Genomic DNA, 14,164 nt, shown 5'->3' on the forward strand with positions numbered 1-14,164 from the left:
ATATATAAATTAACGTTAACTTGCAATATGCGCCCATATAAAACCGGCCTACGAACAAATTGATCCCTTTACTTTTGATTTAAAATTTTGAGGTACTACTTTCTTGTATTTTCGGTCATGAATTTCTTACTTTGTTACGAAATTATTATTTTATTGTATTGATTTTTATTTTTATCTTCAAAAACCCAACTAATCGCCAAAATTTCATATTATTTTGAATTTTTATGAATAAAATAATTTGACAATAATATAAATTGTTAAAAATCTAAAGCAACTCTCACACACACACAAACTCACCAGATTCTACAGATTCTTCTCTCTGTGTCGTGTATCAGATCCTTCCGATTCCATCAATAATTTATACCTTCTGCTCTCGCCGGCGCTCCAATTTTTTGTTAAATTTATGTATATTTGTATATATAAATCGATAATATCCATGTACCTATGATTCTGTAAAGTTAGAGTCTCATACTGGAGATATCAGGGATCAATCATTAGTCGAATCAATAGATGGCCACGGATGAAGAATCACCGCTTGTTGACCAGAATCAAAATGGAACTCAAACGCTTAATCATAGCAGAGACATTCATATTCTGAGCTGGGCGTTCTTGTTGATTTTCCTTGCTTACGGCGCTGCTCAGAATTTGCAGAGCACACTCAACACTGTGAGTTTCCTTTTTCTGGTTCTGCATATATAATTTTCAGTTTAATTATTGTGTTAAATTTGCTCGATGTTTGTATGCATCAATTTTTATCAGAGAGAAGTTGGATTAAGGACTCTATCCTTTCCACCTTTTTCGGTCAATGATTGTATAGAGTTATTGAGAAAACTTTGCTAAGTTCAATATTAAATTGGCAACAAATCGATATCAATTTGGATTTGAGGAGTCATAATGTTGACCTCAAAAGTCAAGATATATGTTTTGAGGGAATGGAGTCGTAGTTACAGATGGTTGGTTGATTATTTTGTGTAGAAGATGTATAAGCCTTAAGTGACTAGGTCTTCTGAGTTTGCTGTCAATAACTTTGTAAATTGATAGCTGTGGCATATCAGGATTGAGGGAGAAGAAATCAGATATGAATGGTTATATAATCTTATGTGATCATTAAATGTTTTGTGTTATTACAGGATGGAGATCTGGGAACAATTTCACTTGGCATATTGTATACATCTTTCACAGTTTCTTCACTGTTTGCCTCTTGGGTTGTTAGAAAACTTGGATCAAAGAATGCTCTGCTTCTTGGTACTACAGGTTACTGGCTGTACATAGCTGCAAATTTAAAACCATCCTGGTAATTATTAGTATTGCAATGCTGCTACTAAATCCATGATTTACTTATAATTGCTAACTTTATTTTTAACAAATTCCCATTTCTTTTGTATCACAGTTAAATGTCTTCTACTCTTCTGTCAATTTGTGATATAATTTTAATTCTATCATTTTCCTCCCTCATAGGTATACAATGGTGCCAGCTTCTTTGTACCTTGGATTTGCTGCTGCTATTTTATGGGTCGGGGAGGTACATATCTATTGTTTTGAGATCCTTTTAATTTTATAAATTCAAAAGATGTTTACAATATTTTGGACATGTAAGAGTAATATATTTGTTGCTTACTATTTGACTATATCTTTGTATATCAGGGGACATACCTTACCTCTGCTGCAAGGAGCCAAGCAATTGATCACAAGCTACATGAAGGAACTGTAATCGGTCATTTCAATGGAGAATTTTGGGCGATTTTTGCTACTCATCAGGTGTAGTTTAAACTTTCAGTTAACAAAGTCAAAGGTAATTATTTATTAATGCTGGGAACTGATAAACTAATTTCTTTTTGTATTGATTTTTTCAGCTAGTTGGAAATCTTTTGACTCTTTTTCTGTTGAAGGATGGAACTGTAAGAATCTATAACTAAATTAATCCCATTAAATTTGCTTCAAACAATCACTTCCTTTTTTTTTAATTATTATTTAATTGTTTGCAGGAGGGAAGTACGAGTGGCACAACTTTACTTTTCACTGTCTTTCTTGGAAGCATGACCTTGGGAACTTTTCTAATGGCATTCTTAAAGAAAAGGGACAATGAAGAAACAGATGAACAAAGAGATTCCTCTCTTAGTTTCTATTCTTTCCTAATATCTTTATGGAAGCATGTGATAACTCCTTTATGTGACGCAAGGATGTTATTAATTGTTCCACTTATAGCATATTCAGGTCTACAACAAGCATTTGTCTGGTATGCATAAGTCAACTTACAATACTATCAATATAAAATTTCCATTTCATTTCTCTTCAGTTAACCTTGGATTCTATTTTTTTTTAATCGTTTTAGGGCAGAGTTCACAAAGTTTTTTGTTCAGCCATCTCTTGGTGAGTCAGGTGTAGGTGGTGCCATGGCTGTATATGGCGTTTTTGATGCGATTGTAAGTGAAATTTTTCTAAGTAAAGGAACTATTTGTGTCATTGTGTGAACTATAAGGACTAAATTTGAAACTTGTATCAGTGTTCTCTAGCTGCTGGTCGGTTTACATCAGGTCTCACATCAATCACTGTGATTGTTTCTGGTGGAGCTTTTCTTCAGTGTGGTATATTGATATGGCTCCTGAATTACAGGTGATATATTCTCCTGTTAGTTTTTTGAAAAAATTATTTTTAAATCTAAAATCTTTTCCCTTTATTTTTTGCAGTGTGCCTACTGGTGCTCTTGGAGTAGTATATCCACTTCTGATTGCAGCCATATGGGGAATTGGAGATGGGGTGCTCATGACACAACTAAATGCATTGTTGGCAATGTTGTTCAAGCATGACATGGTAATCCTTGTTTGAATTTATTTTTCATAAAGGCATCAACATTTTTTTTATTAGGTTTATGAGTTATATGGGTAAGATATTTAAATGAACTTATATATATCCTGTGTGATTTTGAACATGAACATGAACAGGAAGGAACATTTGCACAACTGAAGCTGTGGCAGAGTGCTTCAATTGCAGTTGTATTCTTTTTGAGTCCATATATCTCACTGCAAGCCATGCTTTTTCTAATGCTTGCTGCACTCATCTTATCATTAGCTGCCTTTCTATTCCTTGTGCTCAAACTAGAAAAAGCTTTCTCCTCAAATCACACTTGATTAAAAAAGAAAAAAAAAACCCTGCTGCTCTTACCTTTACCTTCTTCTCACTTGTTATTAATCCTTCTCTTTTATTGTACCAACTGTTTATTCCAGTTATATATATATATATATATATATATATATATATATATATATATATATATATATATATATTTCAACTTTTTCATAATTTGTTTACTTCTTTTAATACAAACCCGCATGAATTTCTCCAACCACTAGAATATTAAATGTGATAAGATTAAGCTAAGTATAAAACGTATAAGATTAAAGTTGCATTAGAAGAAAAAGGATGGTGAAGAAGTCAACGCTGAAGAGAGTTGACCAGATTGTTGCTGTAGTCCCAGAGGTTCTTTGCCAACTCAGGATCAGTTGCAAATTTGCTTGCTGGCCATTCATTGCAGTCCAGAAAGTACTTTCCGCTCACCCCTTTTAACCCTGGGTGGACTGCTACATAGCAACTTGTTGCTGCACCCTATACACAATAAAAAAAAAAAAAATCATTTTTTACATAAAACATTGAATGTGAAATTATGATATGAATTTAGACATTTAGTAATGGAGGTAGAATAGTAGAATACCTGTGGGACATTTTTCCAAAAGAGATAAGTGAACAGCTTCAAGATTCCTGCCAAAAAACACACCACAGTTGTGGGAATGAATGAATACAGTTGTGTCTAATGTTGTTATAGAGAGAACTAGAAATAAAAATACACTTACTCATTTGCCAAAAGGAATGCCTCATGAGGTCTGTCATTATTATCCCTGGGTGTACCGAGTTTACTGTAATATTTGCCCCCTCTTCCTGAATTTCAATTTTGAAAGTTTAAATTATTGACAAATTGAAAAACATTAATTAATTAATACCTTCAAGCGTCGAGAGAGATCATTCGCGTGCAATATGTTAGCTAACTTGGACTGGCCGTATGCCCTTTTGTCTGAATAGCTGTTTTACAAAAAATATTATGGTCAAAAATGTCATTATATTAAACGAAATTAAAGAACAAATTTACCTATCTTTATCATTGATTTTATCAAATCTGATCCCTTTTTCGTAAGTATAGACATGAGCTACCGATGACAAGTTTACAATTCTACCCTCGATTCCGGTAGCTGCAGCAGTTTCCTTCATCTTGTCTAGTAGTAGGTTTGTCAAGTAAAAGTGACCTGCCACAACATTAATTCCCAAAAAACTAAGTTTTAGTAGTTATCTCTTTAATGGTGATATTCAAGAAGATAATTTAAAACGAAACTTTTGATTCCCATTTTGCCCTTGTAAGAAGAGTAGATGCCTACCTAGATGATTAGTCGCAAATTGCATCTCTATCCCATCTTGCGAGAGTTGATACGGGCAAAACATGATACCAGCATTGTTTCTGCAAATTTGAATAGAATGTTGTATGGATAAATAATATTTGTTTTTTTTAAATGATGTCATATTTGGGGAATTGGAAGGAAAGTACAAATGAGGATAAATTTGTGAAAAAGTTAGGACATATGTAATTACAAGAATTAACATGGTAGGTGTAAAGATTTTGGATGACTTACATTAAGATGTTGAGAGGGAGATTAAGAGCTTTGAAGCTATGAGAAAAGGTCTTAATTGACTTGAGAGATGAAAGATCAAGCTCAAGAACATCAATCTTAGCTTTCTCATTGTGTTTAACAAGAAGTTGTTTAGCTTCATTTGCAGCTTTCATGTTCCTTGCAGCTATAATCACATGAGCTCCCCTCATTGCTAATACTCTTGTCGTCTCTAACCCAATCCCACTTGCCCCTCCTGCATTTTTGATTTGTTCACATTTTAAAACTTCTTTTAGTCTCCAAATGTCCAAAATACCAGATGAGACTAAAAGAATGACAATAATAATATTAAACACATCTTGAAACCACTTCCATGTTTTACTAGTATGAATTGTGTTGGACCTTTCTTATAAATATTTTAGAAAGTTTTGCACTGAATTTGCAAGATTTTGGTATAAAAGGGTGTGTGCATACACGTGTACATGTGTTGTTATGTACACATGTGTATATAATGTTTGTATAAAACTTCGTCGGCTTACATCTAATGTTTTTGAATAGAACCAATTCAAATTATTGATTTTCATTAGTAAAATATAACCGATAAATTTTATCTTATTGGATATTTTATATTGGTTATCGAATCTATTCAATTGGATCCATCTAATGTTTGTTGAATTTCCATTCAATTATGACCAACTAAAATCTGATAGATAATTTCAAAAAAGGTTCTATTATTAATGTTAGAAAAAACATCATAAATGGTCCCTGTGGTTTCCCAAAATCTGAAGTTTAATACCCGTGGTTTAGAAATGTCATAGCTAGTCCCTGTGCTTTCAAAACTTTTGACAGTTGGTCCTTATCCCTCACACCGTTAGAACCCCACCGTTAACTCTTATTTCATTAAAATAATATAAGGGCAAATTTGTCTTTTCACGTGTGCCCTCTTCTTTATTGAGGGAAATGATTATGCTACTGTCTTCTTCACGTCAACTCCCAAATACTCTTCATCTCCCAAGAGTACAGTGACTTCATCTTCAGCAAATCACTCTCATCCAAAACACGAAATTGGGGTTTAGGGTTTACACAACAGTAAAGGACAATGGTGTTGTCAATATGGTGTTTACGTGAAAAAAATGTGTGCTTGAAGGACTTGCAATCGAGATACGGTAAGATTTTTCAAAAAAAAAAAAAAAAAAAACTTCAGTTTTTGTTTTCCTTGAATGTATTCATGAAGATAAATCATCTTCTTTACCCTGTCTATTTTTGTGTTTGCAGAGGGATATGCCAACTATTTCACGTTGAAGATACACTATAGTGGTGTCTTCACCAAGTCACCTGGAAGGAAATACGTCGATAGTACTGTATCATACGTAGATGACGTTGACACTGATTTATTTCCAGTCCATGAACTCGAAGACATGGTTCGAGAATTAGGGTACAAAGGTGAACAAACCCTTTACTACCATTTCTGTATCCCTGAATTTCCCTTAGACTACGGGTTATTGCCTTTAGGTAATGACCAAGATGTACTTAAATTGGTTTCTTATCTCCCTAAACACAGACTTGTAAAGGTGTATATTGAAATTGGTCAGACCAGGGTACCTACTTATTTTAAGTCTCATTCCAAAGTTGTTATTGAGGAATTGGAACCTGAGAGCGTGTCACCGGAACTTAATAGAAAAAAACCTTGTAGAAGAGAAGTAGGATCGTGTAGTAAAAAACTTGATTTAAACCACCCTGCCAACCATGTTGTTGACCAGTCACAGGTAATAGATATGGATGAAAGTCAGGATCATTCAAAGACTATTGTTCCATATGTTATGTCACAAATTAGCCAACAAAGTAATGTCATTGATGTGAATGACGGAGTGATCATGGGCCACATAGAAGAAGTGTGTAAGGGTAATTTACTCAATCATGCAGAGGAACCAATTTGTGAAGATATTGGTGGAGAACAAAGTGTAAGACTTGATGAATTTGAAGCATTTACAGAGGATTATTCAAATTATGCTGACTTTGATGCTCAGTACAGTATACCAAATGGTGAAGACAATCAAGTAGAAATGGAAATTCTAGAGGGCATGTTAAGTGATGATAGTGGAGATGCTTTCTATAGTCAGAATGGAGATGGTTCTGATTCTAGTGGAGATGATTCTGATGATAGTGTGTAACATCCGGATTTTCAGAGGTATTATGGTGTAGGTTAATCTTGTGATTAAAGGAGGGACTCGATGAGTTGAGGGTCCAACTCGCCGAGTCGAGTCGGGTTTCTCCCGTGGATTTAATGAGTGGACTCGATGAGTCCGAGGAGAGGGACTCGCCGAGTAGGCGCTGATTAGAGAAACCCTAATTTCCGGGGTTTGAGACCTATTTAAAGGAACTTATAGCCTCATTTACGGCTACCCTTCCTTGAGAGCAAACCCTAAACGTGTATGGAGAGCCATGAGAGTCTTAGAAGCTAAAACTTGGAGTAAACTAGTGCATCTCTTGAGGAGAAGAGGAGATCACCCATCAAGGGAGCTAGAGAATCAGTGGATCTGGTGTAACTTCGTGCAAGGGCTTGAGTAAGAGGTAAAAGCTTGCACCTTTCTTGTTATTTTGCTTAGATCTTGTAGATATGGAAGATTAGGGTTTCTTCCACCATTGTTGGGACTTTGTATGCATAAGGTCTCTCATGAGGCCTAGACTTCAGATCTGGACCTTGTGAGGTCCAGAGAGTCCAAATATTATAGCTTTAGTTAACCATAGAAGAGTTATTGTGGTTAATCATCCTTGTTAGAGTTATATTGGCATTATGAGCTTTATATGCCATGTTTAAACGTAAAGCTTGCAGCTTTACGTAACAATCGACCCTCAAGATGGTAGATCTAGTGTTTGGGGTGATGGATCTGCCTTAAATCGTCTGAATGAACATTTGGTCTGAATGAACTCGCCGAGTCGATGAGCCGACTCGACGAGTTGGTTAGGGTTTGTCCCGAAGAACTGAATCAGGCAATAGCTCAACGAGTTGGGGGTCAACTCGACGAGCTGAGCTGGACTGTCACGAGAATTCTGAGGAAAGTAAGTGGACTCGACGAGTCGCAAGGGTGCACTCGACGAGTCGGGTCAAACATGGACTGTTGACTCGAGTTTGACTTCTGTTGACTTTGGGGCTTTGATCAACATAAGTAGTAGGGACCATGGAGGGGTAAGATGGTCTTTTATCCACTTCAAAGAGTTAAAGAGAGGAAGAATAGCCTTCGGTCATTAGAGTTGTGATTAGGGTATCACTTAGAGATATTCATCCCTTGTGTTAGGTGGAGGCTAGTTCGAGATCCGGGAGCGGGGTCTTTACTTGCTGCTGGTTAGGTGAGTCTTCTCACTATACATTACCTAGAGTGGTATTTATGTGTAGACCAGAGGGTCTTGTATGCTATGTGTATATATGAGATTATGTGCATTGTGTTATATGTATGCTATGTGTTGAACAGACCGGGCCGGAGGGCCCAACGATATAGACCGGACTGAAGGGTCCAACGACACAGACTAGACCGAAGGGTCCGACGAGCTATGACCGGACCAGAGGGTCCAACGAGCTACGGGACTGAAGGGTCCCGCTGAGACACATCGACCGGAGGGTCGTACTGTAGCCTCGAGTGGCGTATATGTTGTATGTAGTATTTTGGGGAACTCACTAAGCTTCGTGCTTACCGTGTTATGTGTTATGTGTTTCAGGTATCTCAGAGGATCGCGGGAAGGCACCGGCTTGATTGTACACACCAGAGAAAGAGTTATGTTTGAGGATCCTGGATTTTTAATAGAGCTGTGTTTTGTAATTTGAATAAACGAGATTTCCATACAATATGTTATGAAAAGTATGCGATTTTAAAATGAAAAATTTGTTTGAAAAATTACGGTGTTACATAGTGACTACATTGTACATGGGTCTAACTTGCAATTTGATGTGGATGTAGACATGAGTGAATTCCAAAGTGTTGTGGATGTAGATGAACATGGAATTTTAAACAAGCAAACCGAAAATGTAAGGAATGACATAGTTCATGAAGAGTTGGAAGTTATTCAAAGTGATGATTATCAGTATGCATGATTTTATGAAGATGAAAGGACAAAAATGCTTAAGGAGATGAGTAGGTCAACTCCATGCTCACATGGGGAGATCCATTTGAAACCATATAGGGTGGGGCAGTGTTTCAAAACAAAGAAGGAAGTTGTGGATTACATGCATTCACGTGCTGTAAATACAAGGAGGTCCCTATACTTAGCAAAAAATGATAAAATCAGAATAAGGGTCAAATATGGAGGTGTTGTGGGCCAATCTACTGAAACAGTTGAATGTGGTGGGCCATCAACTAGAAGTAAGGTAAAATGCAAGGGCAAAAATGTGATTACTAAAAAAGGAAAATGTCCTTGGGCAGTCCAAATCTCGAGGCCAGATGAGAATGAGGATTGATTGGTGAAAACAGTACATGATGTCCATAAATGTTTGCAGACGAGATCAGTTAAAGTTTGTACTTCCAAATATTTAGCAAACTTAATTGTTCCACAAATTCAGAGTAACCCTAAAATTCCAATCAAAGCTTTACACGAGGAGTTGTATAAGAAGCTGGAGCTTGGTATGTCAGTTCAAAAGGTTGCTAGGGCAAAGCAAATGGCTGAACGTGTGATTAGTGGGGACTACCAACTACAATATGGGTATATGAGGGATTATGCTTTGGAACTGCTAAACACTAATCCTGGTACAATTGTTAGGATAGTGTGTATCCTGAACCATGCTTGTCGACTACTATAAGAACTTTTAGAAGAATATATGTATGTCTAGGTGCATTGAAGTTGGGATTCAAAGCTGGGTTAAGGGATTTCCTGGGAGTGGATGGTACATTTTTGAAAGGCACATATCCTGGGCAGGTACTAACTTCTGTGGGTCTAGACTCAAATAATGGAATATACCCTGTAGCATATGCAGTGGTAGAGGCAGAAACAACTAGTTCTTGGACCTGGTTCATGGAACTGTTAGGAGAAGACTTGGAATTGGGAGCAAATTCAAATTTTACCTTCATTTCTGATAGACAAAAGGTATGTTTCACCTAATTATTTCTCATGTTAGTGTATTTAAATATTTAAAAAGGGTAATCACTCAATTTAGGAAAGAAACTTTTCAAAATGTCTTTAAATTTCCGATATATGCATTTAAATATTTAAAAGGGTAATCATCTATTGTTTTCTTTATACCTACGGTAAGGTAAATCTTTTCTCATTTTACACTTTTGGCATAGATTTTAATTTTTGTTATGTATTTAGTCCGAACATTAAATTTTTACGAATACATCACATATTTAGTTTAATTTACAAATTTGTTTTTCTACAACTTCTTAAAACTTTTCTATAGATTTTTCAACATTTTTTTTAATTCTTAATTACTTTTACAATTTTATTTTTCAATTAATTTACAGTATTTTTACTATCATTTATACTTATTTTCAAAATAGTTATAAACTTGTTTTACAACTTTAATACAACATTTATACTTGATACATAACTTTTAATTTTTTTTTTACACTTTCATACAATTTTAAAACAACTGCTTTAAAACAAAAATAGTTTGTAAATGTTTTATAAAAAAGAAACACGTTTATATGTTTTAACTAAAAATTTATTATTTTCATATAATTTTTATCCAACTGCTTTTAAACATTTTAGTTAGAACGTACGAAAGTTTAAAAAGAGTATGAGAGTTTAAAAAGAGATGTATTAAAATTGTATGAGAGCGTAAAGAAATTTAAAAAGATATAACTAAAGTTTAAAATGTTACATCAAAAAATGTAAAACAAGTTTATAACTTTTTTATAAATAAGTACAACAAGTAGTAAAAATGTTGTAAACTAATTTAAAAAAAACTGTAAAATATTAAGAAAGAATATTTAAAAAGTTTGTAATTTTTTTAAAAGGTTGTAGAAAAATAAATTTAAAAATTAAAGTAAATTTAAGATGAATTTGTAATAAAGTTTAATGTTGGAACCAAATTCATAACAAAATTACAATGAGTTATTAATTGATTCTTTATATATATAAATTTTGAGTTCTCTTTGGAAGAGTACTCTGTTGAATAATCATACATTGACATAACTTTCCTTTAACTATCAATAAGTGTTTGAAGTATTTATACTTTTTTTTTTCACAATATCTTTTTGTATCGATTATAGATGTTTCTAAAATATAAAATATAACAATAAAAATATAAATTTCTTTGTCGATTGAGTTATTTTGCAAATTACATACAAGGGTTTTTGCATTGCTCATGAATATATAGTCTTAGGCCTCAAAATATAAATTACCAGCAAGAATATGGTTGCCACATCAATTTCGAATTAAATTATAGACTTGACCCACATTTCACATTTGATTAGTGTCCAGTGATATCAAATCCAGTGTCTAGAACGGTCACTCGGTGATATCAAATCCAATGTCCAAAACGATCACTGTGATAAAATTCATAGAATAAAATTGGTAGTTTGTACCTAGACAAAGAGTTTTATTTTCTCTGTGATAAGAGACTAGTGGTTAAGATACTTAATTTTGTATATGATTTTTATTAGGGGTGTAATCGAGCCGAGTCGAGTCGAGTATTGTTAAGCTCAAAACTCAACTCGGTTAAAAAAACTCGAGCTCAAAACTCAACTCAAGCCTTAGTTTCAAACTCAGACTCCAGCTCGATAAAGTAATCTACACTTTCGAGTTCGGCTCGGCTCGTCACAATTAGCTATTAAAAGTTAAAACAGATTAAGCTTGTAAGCTCAACTCGACTTTGCTCGAATATGTAAAATATGAATAAACCTAAGGGTAAAAATGTAAATATAACTAAGCTCGATTAAACTTGCGAGCTTCACGAGTCGATATTCCAATATTCGAGCCCGACTCGATAATATACTCGAGTAGCTTGAGCTCAACTCCAACCGAGTCAATCTCAAGTGTTTTTCGAGTCTGTCTCAGATATCTTACGAGTTGACTCCACTCGATTACATCCAAATGTTTCAAATTCTGATTTGCCCAAATTATTGTTAGTGCTTAGTGATTCACCTTTCATATGAGTGCAATTTATCGTTTTTATCACTTTTTTGGTTATATATTTTTTGGTTTTATAGGTAGCTTTTATTTTAATTAAACTTATATTAAAATATATAAATGGTTATAAATTTTGCAACTGTTAAATAAAAAACATTTTTAAAATTTTATAAAAAGTATTAGTATTTAAAAGTTAGCAAGTTTGTATCCTTTGTATATATTTTCTTCTATTTTCATAAAACATATACAAGTATATAAAAAATTGGAAATTCAGCACCAATTATATTACAACGTACGTTTTTTAATTTCACGAAAGTATAAATAAAAAATGTTCAGAGCCTTGTTTTTCTAAATAACAAATCTAATCTAACTTTATTGCCATCTATGTTCAAATGCGATTTGAATTCCGGATATGGTGAAGAAAATACAAATCTAATGTACTCATACTACCACCTATTTATACTTTCAATTTCATGAAAGTATAAATATAGATGTTTGATAACGGTATAATTATAAATTATTTTCAAAATATAAAAACTCGTCATGATTAATTATAAGACGTCGACAGAGAAATTTTAAAAATCGATCGACATTTGGTATTAAAGTTAATGCTATATCAAATAACTTATAGCATAAAAATGGTCTAGTTTTGAAATAGAGTAATGAGGTGTGTGTGTGCTGTAGGTCTACAAAATTAAAACTATATATACTTGCCGTAGATGGTATTGAAAATCCGTCCCAATAAATAACTTTTTCTAGACATAAGAATTAATGATTTGGTTAAAAGATGAAAATGAGTTTTCTTCCTATCATTAAGAAAATATAATACGTTTTGTCTCTTTTTTTTTTAAATCAATCTTTGTATATTTTTAGCGAAAATAATTATCGGTTGGGTCACGAAAATATGATGTATCTGCTTTAAACTAATTCCAAAGGGTTTAGTTAGTCCATTCACAAACATTCGGTGTACGATTGGTACAGGTTGCCCTGCTCTACAGCATGCTTGGAGTTTTCTCTCTCTCTCTCTCTCTCTCTCTCTCTCTCTCTCTCTCTCTCTCTCTCTCTCTCTCTCTCTCTCTCTCTCTCTCTCTCTCTCTCTCTCTCTCTCTCTCTCTCTCTCTCTCTCTCTCACACACACACACACACACACACACAATTCAAAGTGTGTGAGAGAAAAACAAGAAGAGAGAACGATGCATGCGTTTCATGTTCGTTGATGTGTAGACGAAATCGAACTATAATCTCACAATATCTTTCAACGAAAGAGGATCGATGCATATACAGAATACAGAACGATTGATATATGAATTTATATAAATATTTAATTATACCTGTAATGACAACAGTGAGATCGGAGGCATCAATGGAAGCAGAAACTTGTTCAGCGGTGGAGGCAGATCCGAATCCACTCCGCCCTGGCCATCCTGATATCAACGATAAAACTCCCATTATAAACTAAGATTTTGGTTTCCTTTTTCAGTAGTTCAACTTCTATATATATATATATATATATATATATATATATATATATATATATATATATATATATATATATATATATGAGAGAGAGAGAGAGAGGTTAGCTGAATATTTATGTAGAAATCAATCCTTTGTAGATATATACAGAAATGAGAGAGAGATGACTTGGATTTGAAAGAGCGGGTGGAAAGTGTGTGAAACAAAAAACGGTGAATTTATTGTTCTAAGATGGATCATGGATGGGCCGCACAACAAGTTGAAACAACCAAATAATTTTTTTTAGAACAAATTACACGAATGGTCCTTAAGGTTTTGTTTTTTTCCCTAAAGTAGTTCTTACGAATTTTTTTCCCTAAAATAATACCTACGAAGCAAACATTGCACACAAATGATCCTTATGACTAACTTTGTTAACAGATTCTGTTAAGTGTGTGTGAAAAGACGAAAATGCCCTTTGTATTTATTTATTTATTTATTTTTAATATTTTGTTAATTTGAAATTAAAAAAAGTGGGGCCCTCTCTCTCTCTCTCTCTCTCTCTCTCTCTCTCTCTCTTTATCTCTTTTCCAAAACACACTGATGTGTCCTAATAGCTACACCTAATTTTACCTACTATCTAACTAGCTATTCGACTAAGGAGTGTACCTTTTCGCAAATAGTATAACACAAATAGTCGGGTATCGATCTCAGGGAACAGATTTAGTTATTTAATCTAATTGCTACTAAATTAACCTAAAAATCTAAGCAACAGTTTAAATGGTTTTTATCTGATTTTGCAAGTTCAGACAAACTTAAACAATCAACTATTTAAATTCAATCAATTACTAAGAACACTTATGTGTAGTTCGAATCCACTTTTCCTCAATGGTTAGCTATTAATTATGGATAATTCAAGTTTGTTACCAATTAATATATTATTAGCAATTTAGTTCCAAATATATTAATGCTTAAAAAATTCAAGTAGAACTATGTAT

At 33.8% G+C, this 14,164-nt stretch overlaps 2 protein-coding genes across 3 annotated transcripts; one reads left to right on the forward strand and one right to left on the reverse strand.

The window, feature by feature from the left end:
* The first annotated feature begins 260 nt into the window (after positions 1-260).
* On the forward strand, positions 261-3,211 carry LOC145161096 (Major facilitator superfamily protein). The gene is made up of 10 exons (XM_079080533.1): positions 261-666; positions 1,131-1,294; positions 1,459-1,522; positions 1,645-1,758; positions 1,854-1,898; positions 1,986-2,236; positions 2,333-2,423; positions 2,504-2,613; positions 2,688-2,811; positions 2,943-3,211. Exons 1-10 carry the CDS (start codon positions 511-513, stop codon positions 3,126-3,128), a joined length of 1,305 nt encoding a protein of 434 aa, XP_078936659.1. The 5' UTR covers positions 261-510; the 3' UTR covers positions 3,129-3,211.
* Positions 3,212-3,334: 123 nt separating this feature from the next.
* On the reverse strand, positions 3,335-13,409 carry LOC145161097 (short-chain dehydrogenase TIC 32 B, chloroplastic-like). Of its 2 annotated transcripts, XM_079080535.1 has the most exons (9): positions 13,296-13,409; positions 13,043-13,135; positions 4,677-4,908; positions 4,425-4,504; positions 4,142-4,295; positions 3,996-4,074; positions 3,849-3,933; positions 3,710-3,756; positions 3,335-3,603 (listed from the first exon to the last, which is right to left on the reverse strand). In XM_079080535.1, exons 3-9 carry the CDS (start codon positions 4,862-4,864, stop codon positions 3,433-3,435), a joined length of 804 nt encoding a protein of 267 aa, XP_078936661.1. In that variant the 5' UTR covers positions 4,865-4,908; positions 13,043-13,135; positions 13,296-13,409; the 3' UTR covers positions 3,335-3,432. The 2 variants fall into 2 exon arrangements, with proteins under 2 accessions (XP_078936661.1, XP_078936660.1); XM_079080534.1 differs by lacking the exon at positions 13,296-13,409 and having other exon boundaries at positions 13,043-13,215.
* Positions 13,410-14,164: the final 755 nt, after the last annotated feature.

Source organism: Lactuca virosa, chromosome 2, assembly GCF_052849685.1.
Source record: "Lactuca virosa cultivar CGN04683 chromosome 2, Lactuca_virosa_CGN04683_v6, whole genome shotgun sequence".
NCBI lineage: Eukaryota > Viridiplantae > Streptophyta > Magnoliopsida > Asterales > Asteraceae > Lactuca > Lactuca virosa.

What these genes read in the sequence shown, in the direction of transcription:
- LOC145161096 (XM_079080533.1), top strand. Translation starts at nt 511, where the DNA reads ATGGCCACGGATGAAGAATCACCGCTTGTTGACCAGAATCAAAATGGA. An exon ending in CTATTTTATGGGTCGGGGAG is followed by an intron (nt 1,523 to 1,644) that starts GTACATATCTAT and finishes TTTGTATATCAG; the next exon opens with GGGACATACCTTACCTCTGC. An exon ending in ATATGGCTCCTGAATTACAG is followed by an intron (nt 2,614 to 2,687) that starts GTGATATATTCT and finishes TATTTTTTGCAG; the next exon opens with TGTGCCTACTGGTGCTCTTG.
- LOC145161097 (XM_079080534.1), bottom strand. Translation starts at nt 13,160, where the DNA reads ATGGGAGTTTTATCGTTGATATCAGGATGGCCAGGGCGGAGTGGATTC. An exon ending in TCTCACTGTTGTCATTACAG is followed by an intron (nt 4,909 to 13,042) that starts GTATAATTAAAT and finishes TCAAAAATGCAG; the next exon opens with GAGGGGCAAGTGGGATTGGG. An exon ending in TTTGGAAAAATGTCCCACAG is followed by an intron (nt 3,604 to 3,709) that starts GTATTCTACTAT and finishes TATTGTGTATAG; the next exon opens with GGTGCAGCAACAAGTTGCTA.